This window comes from Octopus sinensis, linkage group LG1 (assembly GCF_006345805.1).
Source record: "Octopus sinensis linkage group LG1, ASM634580v1, whole genome shotgun sequence".
Taxonomy (NCBI): Eukaryota; Metazoa; Mollusca; class Cephalopoda; order Octopoda; family Octopodidae; genus Octopus; species Octopus sinensis.
In genome coordinates this window covers 58,314,437-58,328,091 of record NC_042997.1, presented here as the reverse complement: position 1 = coordinate 58,328,091, position 13,655 = coordinate 58,314,437, and the positions used below count along the sequence as shown (strand labels likewise).

The 13,655-nt window shown below is 34.3% G+C and overlaps 1 protein-coding gene across 2 annotated transcripts in view; it reads right to left on the bottom strand.

The window, feature by feature from the left end:
- LOC115215760 (N-terminal EF-hand calcium-binding protein 1-like) overlaps positions 1–13,655 on the bottom strand; it is a 113,480-nt gene that overhangs the window by 23,960 nt on the left and 75,865 nt on the right. For both annotated transcript variants that reach the window (XM_029785060.2, XM_029785068.2), the window contains exon 4: positions 4,751–4,874. In XM_029785060.2, the coding sequence (XP_029640920.2) occupies positions 4,751–4,874 (124 nt within the window). The remainder of the gene's footprint in view (positions 1–4,750; positions 4,875–13,655) is intronic.

Sequence of the window (13,655 nt, the reverse complement as noted above, 5' to 3'; positions counted from 1 at the left end):
TAAACAAAGTTAGCTCCTCTCTGAACTTTGCCTAGCCTGTTTTTATATAATGATAATGAGCCTATTGTATACAGTTGTCCACTAATTATTTTAAAGCTAATCCACTTGAGACCAAGCTTACTAAAGTGCTCATATTTACATTAAAATCTCTACTAAAATTTCATCATATCATGAATTAAATTTTGAAATTTGAACAGGTCAATACCACACAAAATCTCAAGATACTCCAGTATCATGATAATAAAGAAAATTAATTGAAGCATAAATGCAGCCACAACATAAAGAGTTTACACTATTTTAAGATAGATCTATAGCTATTTTATTATACATATGACTTGACAAAGCTAAACTGGGTTTCAGTACTATAAGCAAAAATGTAAAATGATGAGAGCCATTTAAAGAGAAACATTACTATTACTCCGTTCACTAAGAAGCAGTGTCATTCATTTCTATCCTTCTGGTCAAAAAGAAAAATAACCATATTTGGAAACAGTTGAGGGCTGACAACAAGAAGGACAGCACACCATAAAAAGTTTGCCTCAACAAATTCTATTTGACCCAATGCAAGCATGGAAAACTATACATTAAAATAGTGTGTGTGTTTGAGAGAGGGAGAGAGAGAGAGAGAGAGAGAGAGAGAGAGAGAGTCACATCATCATTGTTTCAAAACCCTTTTTTCCATGTATGTGTGGGACAGACAGTTTTTATTGAGGCAAATTTTCTAGGGCAGGATGCTTTTCCTATATAATGTTTCAAAAACAGAACATGAAAAAAGTACCAAAATGTCATATATTCAACAATTCTAATTTAATATGTTGATTAATTTTTTTTAATAACAGTATTGAGTGTAATGAACCTAAAGCCACATGATTACAAAGCTGTATTTTAAGGACACAACTACATCTTGGCCTGCAGGACCGCAGCCATACAGAGTCACTGCCTTGAAGGGCTTTAGTTAAACAAATCAACCCCAGTACTTGTTTTTTTAAAGTCTGGTACTTATTCTAATAGGATCTTTTGCTGAACTGTCAAGTTATTGACACATAAACAAACAACACTGGTTTTCAAGCAGCTAGAGACAAACACGGGCATCCAGCTGTAGAAACACTGCCAGATCTGACTGGCCTGGTGCAGCCTTCGGGCTCGCCAGACCCCAGTTGAACCGTCCAACCCATGCTAGCATGGAAAGCAGACGTTAAACGATGATGTTGATGATATATATATGTATATATATATATATATAATATATATATATATATATATATATATCATCAACATCATCATTTAGCATCTGTTATTCATGCTGGTAATGGGTTGGATGGTTTAACTGGAACTGATAAGCCAGAGAGCTGCACTAGGCTCCAGTCTGTTCTGGCTTGGTCTCTACATCTGGAGATATATATATATATGAACATCATCATTTAACATTCAACTTCCATGTATGCATGAGTAGGACAGGAACCAGCCAGGTAGAAGACTACCCCAGGCAATTGTGTCTGTTTTGGCAAGGTTTTTACCATTGAATGCCCTTCCTTACACCAACCATTCTGCAGTGTAGACTAAGACCTTTTTACGTGGCACCAGCACAGGCAAGGTTAGTTTTGACATGATTTTTACAGCTGGATGCCCTTCCAAATGCCAACCACTTCACAATGTGGACTGAATGCTTTTTACATGGCACCAACACTGGGAGGGTCACCAAGTAACTTGCAAGACATGGTATTTTGAGATTGGTGGGGGGGCCATTGGAGGAAGAGATCTTATGTCAGATAGTAAAAGGTCAGAGAGTGAGAAAGAAATAGGAGCAAAAACAGGTATCTTGCTATAGAAGTACATGGTTAGCCAGCAAAAGAGAGAGAGAGAGAAAGAAAGGGAGAGGAAGAAAGAGAGGGGGAGAGAGAAGTACAAGAGAGAGGACAGAAACATGTGTGCTGAAGTAAAGGAGATACTAGGTTACCTAGCCAGAAAGAAAAGCAAGAGAAGAATTGCCACATTAATATGGCTATTCAATATTACTACTGTTTAATACCAGGCAGATCTTCCACCAGCTGGTTATAGGTACAGCCTCACCCGGTGTATATTGCAAGCAGGAAAGTAAACCCCTACCACCCTCTAGCAGACAACAGGATCATGAGACCAACTCAGTTTCAAGCTAGTTTTATTCATCCTCAGTCACAAACAGATATGGCAAGAATCCTCTTCAGGAAGCAATACACAGAAAACAAAGTAACCATATATATATATATATATATATCATCATCATCATCATCGTTTAGCGTCCGTTTTCCATATCTCTATATATATATATATATTATATGCTTTTTCTATTATGAGAAACACAAGAAAAATTTTAAAAGGTAGAAAGAAGTATCTCTGTAATGAATAATATTGGGTTGGCAAGAAAGTAATTTCAGTTTTTCAGTGTCATTTAATTTAATCAATTATATATTTTCCATTTTGTTCAATGACCTTTTGCCATCTTTCTGGCAACTTCATGATTCTGTGCTCATAGAACTTCTGGTCCTTATCAGTCAAAAACTGAAGCAAGTGCAATTTCAGGTCACCATCATTATTGAAAGTTTTACCATTCAAAGAATTTTGCAAGCAGATTCAATAATAGCTTTGATTCAGTAATCATCAACTTCAGTAGGGCGACCAAAATGTTGGTCATCTTTGAGTGAAAAATCTCTAGAATGGAATCTTTTAAACAATTTCTGACATGTGCATTCTGTTAAACAATCAACACCATAAACTTCACATATTTCTTTGTGAGCCTCAACAGCTTTTTTGCCTTTAAGGAAATAAAAAACAAAATATGGCAAAAACGTTCGTTTTTGCACTCCATGTTAAAATTGACACTGAACTAACAGCTGTAAACAAAATTACGCACAATTTGCTTCTAAAGTAAGCTAAACGTAATGGCTTTCAAATGTCAAAAGGAAAAAATCATAACATTGACAAAAGTCATTCAAAAAAATCGTAACTCTATCTATTTGTGAAAAACGAAATTACTTTCTTGCCAACCCAATATAATCAATGTTTGAAATAATAAGGTTTTTAGGGGTCCACACAACAAAATGGTATATTGGGGATCCACATTAATATTTTAAAGGCCCCTGAAAAAATTTTGCTTTAGATGTATGTATTGGTATGTATGTATTGGTATGTGTGTATTGCAAGAAATGGCTAAATTTGTTTCTCTAATGGTCAACCTATACAAGTTAATATGTGAAAATCAAAATAGGAATTTTAAAAGCAGTTTCTATAAAACTAGTTTTTAAACATTGAATTGCTATGGGAGTCCACTAGAATAAAATAGTAATCAAAAGGGTTCATGGATAAAAAATGGTTGAGGACCCCTGGATAAGACCAATAAAGGGTATAAGTGTTTGCCCTGCTCTTCTGACAAATTGAAAAGGAAAAAAAAAAGAAAAATGTGTTTCTTCATTTCAATAAATGTAAACAAAGTAAGATCCTTTTCCTTAAATTCAAAGACAAAGCCATGTGGTGTGTTATATTCATCCCCAAGATATTCTCAATCAAGAAACACAAAAAGTAGCTTATTTGGGGGAGAGTTTTAAATAATTCTCTTTTATCTTTTATTGTTTTACTTGTTTCAGTCATTAGATTGTAACTATGCTAGAGTACCACCTCGAAGAGTTTTAGTGAAACAGAACGAACCCAGTACTTATTTTTTAAGTCTGATATTTAATGTATTGATCTTTTATACCAAACTGCTAAGTTACTGGATGTAAACAAAACACCACTAGTTGTCAACTGGTGGGATGAGACAAACACAGGCACAAAGACACACAAAACAGGCTTCCACACAGTTTCCACCCAACAAATTCATTCACAAGGCATTGGTCAGACTTATGGAACAAGACACTTGCCCAAGGTGCTGCACTGAACTCAACATTACGTGATTGCAAAGTGAACTTTTAACCTCACAGTCATGCCTGCACCAAAATTAGAAATTATCATCATTAAAACAAAAGCCTAAATAACATATTGTTTTAAATTAGTGCAGATAGTAACAGCAAATCAAACTAGTGTAAGAAAACCAACTCAAACATCAAAATGACTCACCTGATATAAAATTCAACATTTCAATCATAAAACCATGCGAAATTAAATTTTGCTTTCTAGAATCTTCTTTTTTCTTTTACTGAATCTTCTCTTCCCTCTTTTTATTTTAAAAATATTACTGTTCAAAAATAAATTGTTTCTGATTTATAAAATAATTTTAATTTTTAAATTACATCATTTTTTCATATTCTTGTGACAAGTGTTCTTGAGGAAGAGATAGTGCCCAAACAATAATCCACTCTTGATTGATTTTTCAACAAAACTAGTTTCTGCCACTTCAGCCACTACCTCAGTTGGAAATTATGATTTCACATCTTTCCTATAGCCTCTCGCTAATATATGGCTATGCTCCTCATCAAAAGTAACAGCAGTTATTCTTGCCCTAAAGCCTGATCATTACATCAATCACATTTTCTAACCATTCCTATAACCAGGTTTACATAAATATGACAATTTTATATAATGGTAGGATGCTAAAAAGTAGACTATGGAAGTAAGTTAAAACAGTGAAAGGACTTTTAAGTCACTAGGGACTCACAGATATCTAGTTTACTATCACTTACAAATTCCTTAAATAAATTTGAACTAATCTCCTGAAGCTGAGACAACATGTTTATTCCTGTGTGTAGAAGACAGATAAATTACAAAATTGTTGACTTACTTGAGAGGTAGAAAATAAGACACTGGTCATATTGGAGTTGAGGTCATCAAGTACAGCATAAATATCTTTAAATGCTCCAAGATGTAAAGAGAAGTAAGCACAGAGCTCCTCCGTATCAATATTACTGAAAAATACATATTATAAAATACTGATAAAATGATGATGAAAGTGAATTAGATACAAAATCTATTCCATTTCAAGATTAAAGTATTGTTTGAATATTAACATTTGAAGTAAAAGTAATATTACAAAGATTACATAAAATGAAATGAAAGTTATATTATAAAAGATTGAAAAGTTTATCCCTAAAAAATTTATTAAAGAATCATTGTATATTTATAGAATAAGATAAACATTGTATATCTATAGACTAAATCAAATATCCAAATCTAAATTTTACTAATATCTAAAGCAGTTCTTTTCATAGCTAGAACAATATTATTAAGCACTACAACACAGGACTCAAATACTACTTACATAGTTATAATGGCATAAGCCAACAAAAGATCTATGTGGTGAGCCAATCTGCAAACAATAGTAGCCAAAACTCCCTCAAAACACAACCACCATCTTAAGAAAGAGTTTATTAAACAACATTGTCCCAGATACTCTTAAAGAGATGGTCATGGCTAAAATACCTTTGATTATGTTTTCTCAATTAAGCTTGACCCAGAGCTAAACAATAACATTTGAATTATTACTCCCACTACAAAAAAAGTGGTTTGTGAAACAGAATCACTAACACACTTCAATTAATGACCCAATCGTGGAGATATTTTATCTCTCACACACACACACACACACACACACGCACACACACTCTCTCTCTCTCTCTCTCTCTCTCTCTCTCTCTCTCTCTCACTGCAATAATGAATACATGTTAAGAGCGAAATGTGTCCCTGAAAAACTTGTCATTAGGTAAAATTAATTTCCTCATTGAACCCCATGTTATAAAATAATGCATTCCAATGGATATCTTCAAAGAAAACAGCAAAATTAAAAGAAGCATAATGACCACTTTTATGCATCAAAATAACAATTTCTAAATATAGACAGTATAATATGTAAACATAAAAACATTTCAAGTGAAACACATCCACAAAAGCGACCAACTACAGTTTGAGGGGTTATGATGGAATGTGCATTACTGTGAGGATAAGGGACACCTCTATCTTACAGTTCATCTCCATTAACATCTACAAATTGACAAAGAACTTATCCAAAATTGTTTGATGTTTATTATTTATATTATTTACATTTGACGGATATTTGTCCTCATCTTTGTTGTTAACACAACATTTTGGCTGCTGTACTCTCCAGCATTCATCAGGTGAGACCTGGGTTCTTATTCCTAAGGTATTTCTCCAATCTTCTTCTTCGTATCATTATTATTATTATTAAGGTCACTGCCTGGAATCAAACTCGGAATCTTGGGGTTAGTAGCCCACACTCTTAACCACCACGCCACATGTCAATGGGTAATTATAGGGTGAATTTTAGGGCTTGTAAATCTAATATTTTCCTGTCCTTCCTTAATACCAGTTCCCATATGCTACTCATATCTGCACCAGGTCTGCTTAGGAGATTATTATGACCTAGCATATGTGCTGCCTCTTTTAGTCTTCATATTTTCCAGTGGTATTCTCAGTCTATTATTTTTAACTACATCCCACAGAGGGAGATGGTCTCCGTTTTTCCATACATAATCAGTTATATTAGATTTATCAGTATCTCCTCATGTCACAGCTTTACACTGTTCCTCTACCCTTATTCTGAGGGGCAACATGTTTTGCCTTTGTATAACTTGTATAACCACAGCTGCATAGGATGGAGTACGTGCAGTCTTTGGTCATATTCTCTTCTAATTGTGGTTTTACTCAAAAGAGATATTTGCAAAGTGTTGTATTACTCTTGAATACTGTCCTGATGTCATATAAGCCACATATCTTTTGTATCTTTTTGGAGAGGCCTTTCACATAGGGTAGACAGACTGTGGTCAGTTTATGAGTTTCATCCTCTCTTTTCTTCATAATTGGAGTGGATAGTATGTTTTGGGGGTAGTTGTTGCTTAACAGATTGTTACTTAGCTTGATCAATTCTTCGTGGTGTGTATCAGGATCACTACTTATATTCTTTGCTCAATGTTTTAGGCACTGAGCAATCCTTCTCTTTACACTCTATGGATGGTGGGAATTGAAGTTGAGATATCATCCAGTGAAGGTTGGCTTGCAGTATACAAATATCCTGGATCCATATTTCTGGTATATGGATGTCCTGGATCATTGCAAAGCTGTGACACAAGGAGATATTAATAAATCAGCTGATCATGCATGGAAATAATAACATCAGAAAAATACCTTAGGACACTTGATGAAGGCTGGAGAGTACATCAGCCAAAACGTTGTGTTAACAACAAACAAGATGAGGACAAATATCCGTCAAATGTAAATAATGCAAATAATTACATAATTCCTCATCTCTCAAATATAGTACTGTATTGTTTATGGTGCATTATCTCTTCCCGTGACTCCCTCCCCCTCTATATATCTTGGCAATACCCTGCCACCATTCATCTCTTTCTTCCTGAATCTACCAGCCCATCTATGCCCTGATCACCATTCCCTGGCACTTACTATCATCCCTCTCCTATTCTTACATTCTCCTACTTTCTCTTTCCCTTGATCTTCCCTTTTCATGTATCTCCTCTACAGAAACAAACCTATTTCTGCCCTCATTCTTGGTCACTCTCTCCCTCCTTCTTTTGCTCCTACCTCTGGCTAGGTAACCATGCATCTCCTTTGCAGCAGGTTTCTTGTTAACCTCCCTCTCTCTCTAGGTAACCATGTCCCTCCTCTTCAGTACCACATCTGTTTCTGCCCTTATTCCTGTTAACTCTCACTCTCTCTCTCTCTCCCTCTCTCTGGCTGGGTAACCATGTACCTCCTCTACAGCAAGGCATTTATTTCTCTCTCTCTGTCACACTCTAACATTTGACACATAATCATTTCTTCCAATACCCACTCCCCTCTCAAAAATTCCTAGTCTTGCAAACTTACTTGGTGACTTTGCCAATGCAGGTGCCACTTAAAAAACACCCAGTCCACACTGTAAAGAGGTTGGTATTTGGAAGGGCATCCAGCTGTGAAAATCATGCCAAAACTGACCTCGCCTGTGCAAGTGCTACGTAAAATGCACTCAGCCCACCCTGCAGAGTGGTAGGTGTTATGAAGGGCATCCAGCCGTAAAAACCATACCAAAACAGACACAGAATTATGGTGCAGGCTCCTACCTGGCTAGCTCCTGTCAAATTATCCAACCCATGCCATCATGGAAGGAGCATATTAAACAATGATGATGAAAGTTCAGTGCTGGAACTGAACTCTCTATAAACTTGTTTTGTAATTTTTATGTTACCTTCACAATTAGGGATGTCATCAATAAAAACTTTCAGACCTTCCAACACTTTAGCAATATTCTTTCCTGTCAACTTAAGTGTAGTTGTTAGAATTTCTATATTCTCACATCTGTATTACCTGCTTGCTTTTATTCAAATAACTAACATCAACTCCTTGATAAATAAACTTTCTCTATAGGACAGCAGGATGTCAACCACATCATTCTCTATGACACCCTACATCATTTGCAAGTGTCACAATACCTTTCTGAATTTGATGTAGACTTTCAGCTTGTGGAAAACTTATAAAGTCATGGAAAGAGGCTGGCCATATATTTTTTGATTCATGTAAACATTAAATCTATGAAAAAATAAGGTCTAAGCAGTTGAAGGAGTAACTTCTTGAGCACTTGACTTAATTTTCTTTTTATTGTCATGTATTATTCTCATTGTACACATTGCAAACTTTAATATTTTGGCAAGGTGGTTGATTATTTTCTTTCACATCAAGCCTTTTTAAAACATCAAGTTTAATATGCAGTATAATCCTTTTAATTTCCTATTTGCATTATGACCACTTAATGACTTCTTTCCAAACAACTTGAATTGTAATAGTAAGTGCTGTCAAATTCTTATGTGTGTAAGAATGGATATGAGAAGCTGAAAAAGTGAAGGAGTGAGGTGGAAAGAAGAACTGTATGATTGGTACTTTTCCCCTTCTGCTTCTAACTCGATCCATATAAACTTCACACTCTGCTCACATACAGACACACACCCACTGTGTTGGCATACAAAATATGTAGCTACAGACATTGCAACCAAGCTGATACTATTATTGCTCTCGCTTATTGGTCATTTAAAAGCTGATAGTTTGAGGGTAGCGGTGTTGGTGGTTTGGGCTTTGGTGAAGATATTGTTCATGTGACAGTGGTCTTTATTGTTTTTGTTAATTATATTGTTGCTGTTTACACTTAAGATCAAAGATATTTCATTCTAAATTTAAAATACACCAGAGCACCACATGATCTCATGTGATTTTTTTTTTTTTGTGTTTTTCATTTCAGATGGTGTTGTTTATCATGTTCATACTATTGTTATTGTTATTGTGAGCCATAATTATTTTAATCTCCTTCTTTAGGTGGACATTTTGTACACAGTCCTTCCTTTCTTACTAAAAAAAAACAAATAAAAAGAAATGTAAGTCACTAATTAAGAGCTATCACATACCATTGGTCCCATAACTGTCTTGATTCAAAAGAGCTTTAAATTAATCTCTCTACTTGTAATTATTTGTCTCAGTTAAAGATTTTAAGCTTAATTTTCTCTAATTGATGAAAACTTACTTTATTGCCTAACAAGAACATTCACCTCTAATTAAATTTCTATCACAACATGCAATTACCATTTATTGGTTGTAACTAACTTCATCATTAATCTTGTTTGTTTGTTTGTTCTTTCAGGTGAGGAGCATTCTTATTTTTCATTTTTATATATTTCATGATATTAGTGATAAATTAGCAAATGAGACTGATTCTACATATTTGAAAATATCTGTGTCTAATCATTAATTGAAATTTTTTGAATTAGGAAAATCAAATAAAAATACAATTGCAGCATGGAAAGTGTTTATAAGCCATCTAAAAACACACAAAAACTGTTAGATTCACTTCAACATTTAAATTTAATTTGTCAAAATATTTTCATCGCTTTGAAACTGCAACCTGCCCACTGGCAAAATTCCAAGATGCAGCACTAAATTTTGTCAGAGAACAGGTTGCGGTTTCAAAGTGATGAAAATATTTTGACAATTTAACATTTTTTTTGTGTGTGTTTTAAATGGCTTATAAACACCTTCCATGCTGCAACTGTTTTTGTTTCAGCACCCGATCTCAGATCAGTTCACTTGCTATGCAAGCACATCTCCGTAATTCCCATATAAAAATAGTTCTATTCTTAATTAACTTTCTAATGAACACAACATTATCAAAATGATTTTTACTATGAAACATCTTCAATCCTAAATTAATGTGAAAGTCTCAACTCATATGTAATGAAATCATTCATCCAGTGAAAGTAAGCAAGTTATTACTTAATGATTCTCTCATCACTACTTCAGCAAGTATGGTATAGACTATGCTTTGCAGATGAGGTCAGCATGAGACCAAAACATACCCTGAGCTGACCAATATTTGCTAAACAAATGAAAGCAATATTAGTCATTTTATTAACAACTATTTCAAGTTAGCCTTTTTAAAAGCACTGAATATATTAATATTAATATAAATATTAAGTGTTTGATGATTTCAATCAAAAATAGCAAATAGCAATTCCACTGATTTTTTCTTCACTAATTATACTTTCAGCCCTAAAATAATTTTCTAACCTTAATACTGTCTCTAACAGTAACGGAAAAAGATTAAGACCAGCAGTTACACTGTAGGTAAAGCAAAACTGTCTACAACAGCATTATCAGTGCTGTTATCATCACCATTTTCAACGAAGCAATGAGCATCATAACACAATGGCTAAGTTCTCAGTTAGATGAATTCATAGACTAGCTATGGATTATAGGAGTATGTTGCTAATACTCATAGGAAAGAGTATCACAACCTTTAAAATTCCTCTTTTCAATTAAGCCACACAAGAAAATTTCTCCTCTATTGTAAAAATTTCTTTTGACTAACCATGTGACCTCCTCTGTGAGTAGTGGATTTCTTACTGGTTCTAATTTTATAAACATTGAAAGATTAAAAGGGAAAAACCAGTTGTAATGAAATGTTAACTTAGAGGGAATAAAAACATTTTCTCCACTAAAAAAATTTAGCCCATTTTAGAAACCAGAATTATGAATAGAACCCCTTCATTTAGAATACCCCTACTTTTTTGATGCTGATGACAATTCTAAACCATTATATAAACATGGAAAGTTCTTGAACATGTGGCATCTTCAAGAATTTTGGCTTGCAAGAAGAAATTTACAAATGGAATGAAGGATGTTGCCAACCACTTTAACCATTTTCTTCACATTCATATGTATCAAAATTCTATTTAAGCAGTTTCACATTCAAGAACCCATAATTATTCAGATACATTTCAAACAAGTTAAAAACCAAATTAATATCTACATTCAGATATCTTTCAAATACTTCAGAGGAAACATTTAAACAATCTGCCAGTCACTAATGCATGCAAAAGATTTATAGCCCAATTCAACATTTTCTGATTCATTAACTTGCAAAACTAAACAAAACTAAATTTATAGCTCAAACTCATTCAAAGTTAATAGCAGGGCTAATCATTAAGTAAATGTCACAATTAGGTGGGTTTTAATTTCAATCCCATAACACAGTATTCAAACAAGAGTTCTTACTATAATCTTGCATCAACCAAAGACTTGTGAGTGAAATTTGATAGATGAAAACTGTGTCAAAGCCCACCAGAGGGACTATTTTAGTCAATGGGCAATAAACTTAATCAGCTTCCCAGTTTAGCAACCCCACAGGCTCAATAAGTATATTTAACAGGGTCTACTTAGTTACAAGCATAAAAACTAGGTCTCTAGCCTGAGGATAACTTCCACCCTTCCTCATATAAGCCTTAGAGGCCCAACTAAAAATTATGAGCACTGAACTTTTCTCCTCTGACTAAAGTAAATATTGGAATTAGAATGGAAAACTACCAGTGAAGGCAATGAAGCCATAATAATTTAAAGAAAGTGAAACAAAAGAGAACAGTGAAGCACAAAACTCTTACTACTGCAAAACAAAACTTTCAATTTATTTCACCTTAGTCTCATTATATTCAACAACATAAAGCTACAATATAAATATACATAAAGATGGTATGCAAACAATAGCTCTAGTGAGGTCTGCTTTTCTATGGCATGGCAAAGGATGTGTGTGTGTGTGTGCATGAGTGCGGTGGATGCATGCACATGTGTATCTGTGTGGTTAACCTAACCATTATCAAAACGTTGTTAGAGCTGTGCAGATAGGACCAAGAATAGTGGATGGCTAGGATAGATTTATAAGAGACAAAATCAATATTGAAAGCCAGAAATAGACTTTTTAGATAGGCAGACAACAACAGAATGGCTTTGGGAATGAAAGTGAAGGAAATAACACCTGTCTTCAGAAGTCAGTAAACTATATTCACACCATACAGGTTGTCACACGCCATACAGTACAGCCAATGAAGAATATATCATTATATAACACTATCATGTTATACATTGCAACCATTCAAGAATACCTGATTATATCTCTCAATATTATTCCACGCCATACCTTACCACCAGTCAAGAATACCTGTTTATATAACACATGCTATCATATGCTACATATTACAGTAAGGAATACATGGTTATACAACACAACACTAACACATGCCCCACCCTACAGCCAGAGAGGAACACATTATTATATAACACAACACTATCCCATGAAATACCTCACATTTAAACAGAGATATATCAATGGAAATTACAGGTTATCTCATGTAATACCTCATACACCACTACACACTACTATGTGTAATGATATAGAACTAATCATAACTACTTTGTTGTATAACATAAACAGTCACATACTTTTGTGATGGGACAAGAATACATTACTGTGCATACTGGGTGTTGTAACAACTTATAGATGTAACACATTGTACATTGTCATATGAATATCTTATACATAGTTATAAATATACTGTTACACAACGAATATATTGCTATATGTAATATCTTATACAGTAGACCTTTTTACTCTAATATATTCTGAAGGACACAAACTATCCAATATTTTGCAGCAAATTTGTAATGCATACTAAACAACAATTACTGTCTCTTGATATACAGCACTGCAGATCGTGCCCTCAGAAGGTACCCCCAAATGACCACTACCAGAAACTACCCCCTTATCATATTTTGCAGATAGTCAGCAAATCTTACAGACATAAAATAGTGTAGCTGTAAAATTTTTGTTAGCAGCAGATTATAAAGAAGATATGCATGTAAAAATTGCATTCCAATATTGGCCTTTGTCTTCTAGTAAAGAAAATAATTGAGCTTTCAACATCTGATAGTTCTCTATGAAGTTCAAGTGAGACTCACAAAGGAATACTGTTCCTATATCTAAAAATGATGCTGCAGTTACCTATAAAACATCATAGATCATAATCCCCATAAGAACATCCAACTGTTTAGCATAGTGGAAACACGCTCCAACTTCTGGTCTACGGATGCACTGTCCCTTTACTCAGCATTTTTTTCTACAACTACAGTGGTCTCTGCTCCTTGGAGCTCCAGCCAGGCCCACCCAATTTATATATCTTTCTTCTTCATCTCATCACTTATACTCCTCACTGTTGATTCTACTCTAAACAATATGTCCAATCCTTTATTCTCAGAGTGTCAGCTATCTCCTTGCCCATATCTTTACTGTACTGTTCAAAAAAGAACATCAAATATGTCACCAAAAAGTTACCAAGATTGAACAAACAGTTTGGAACCAAAGCAAT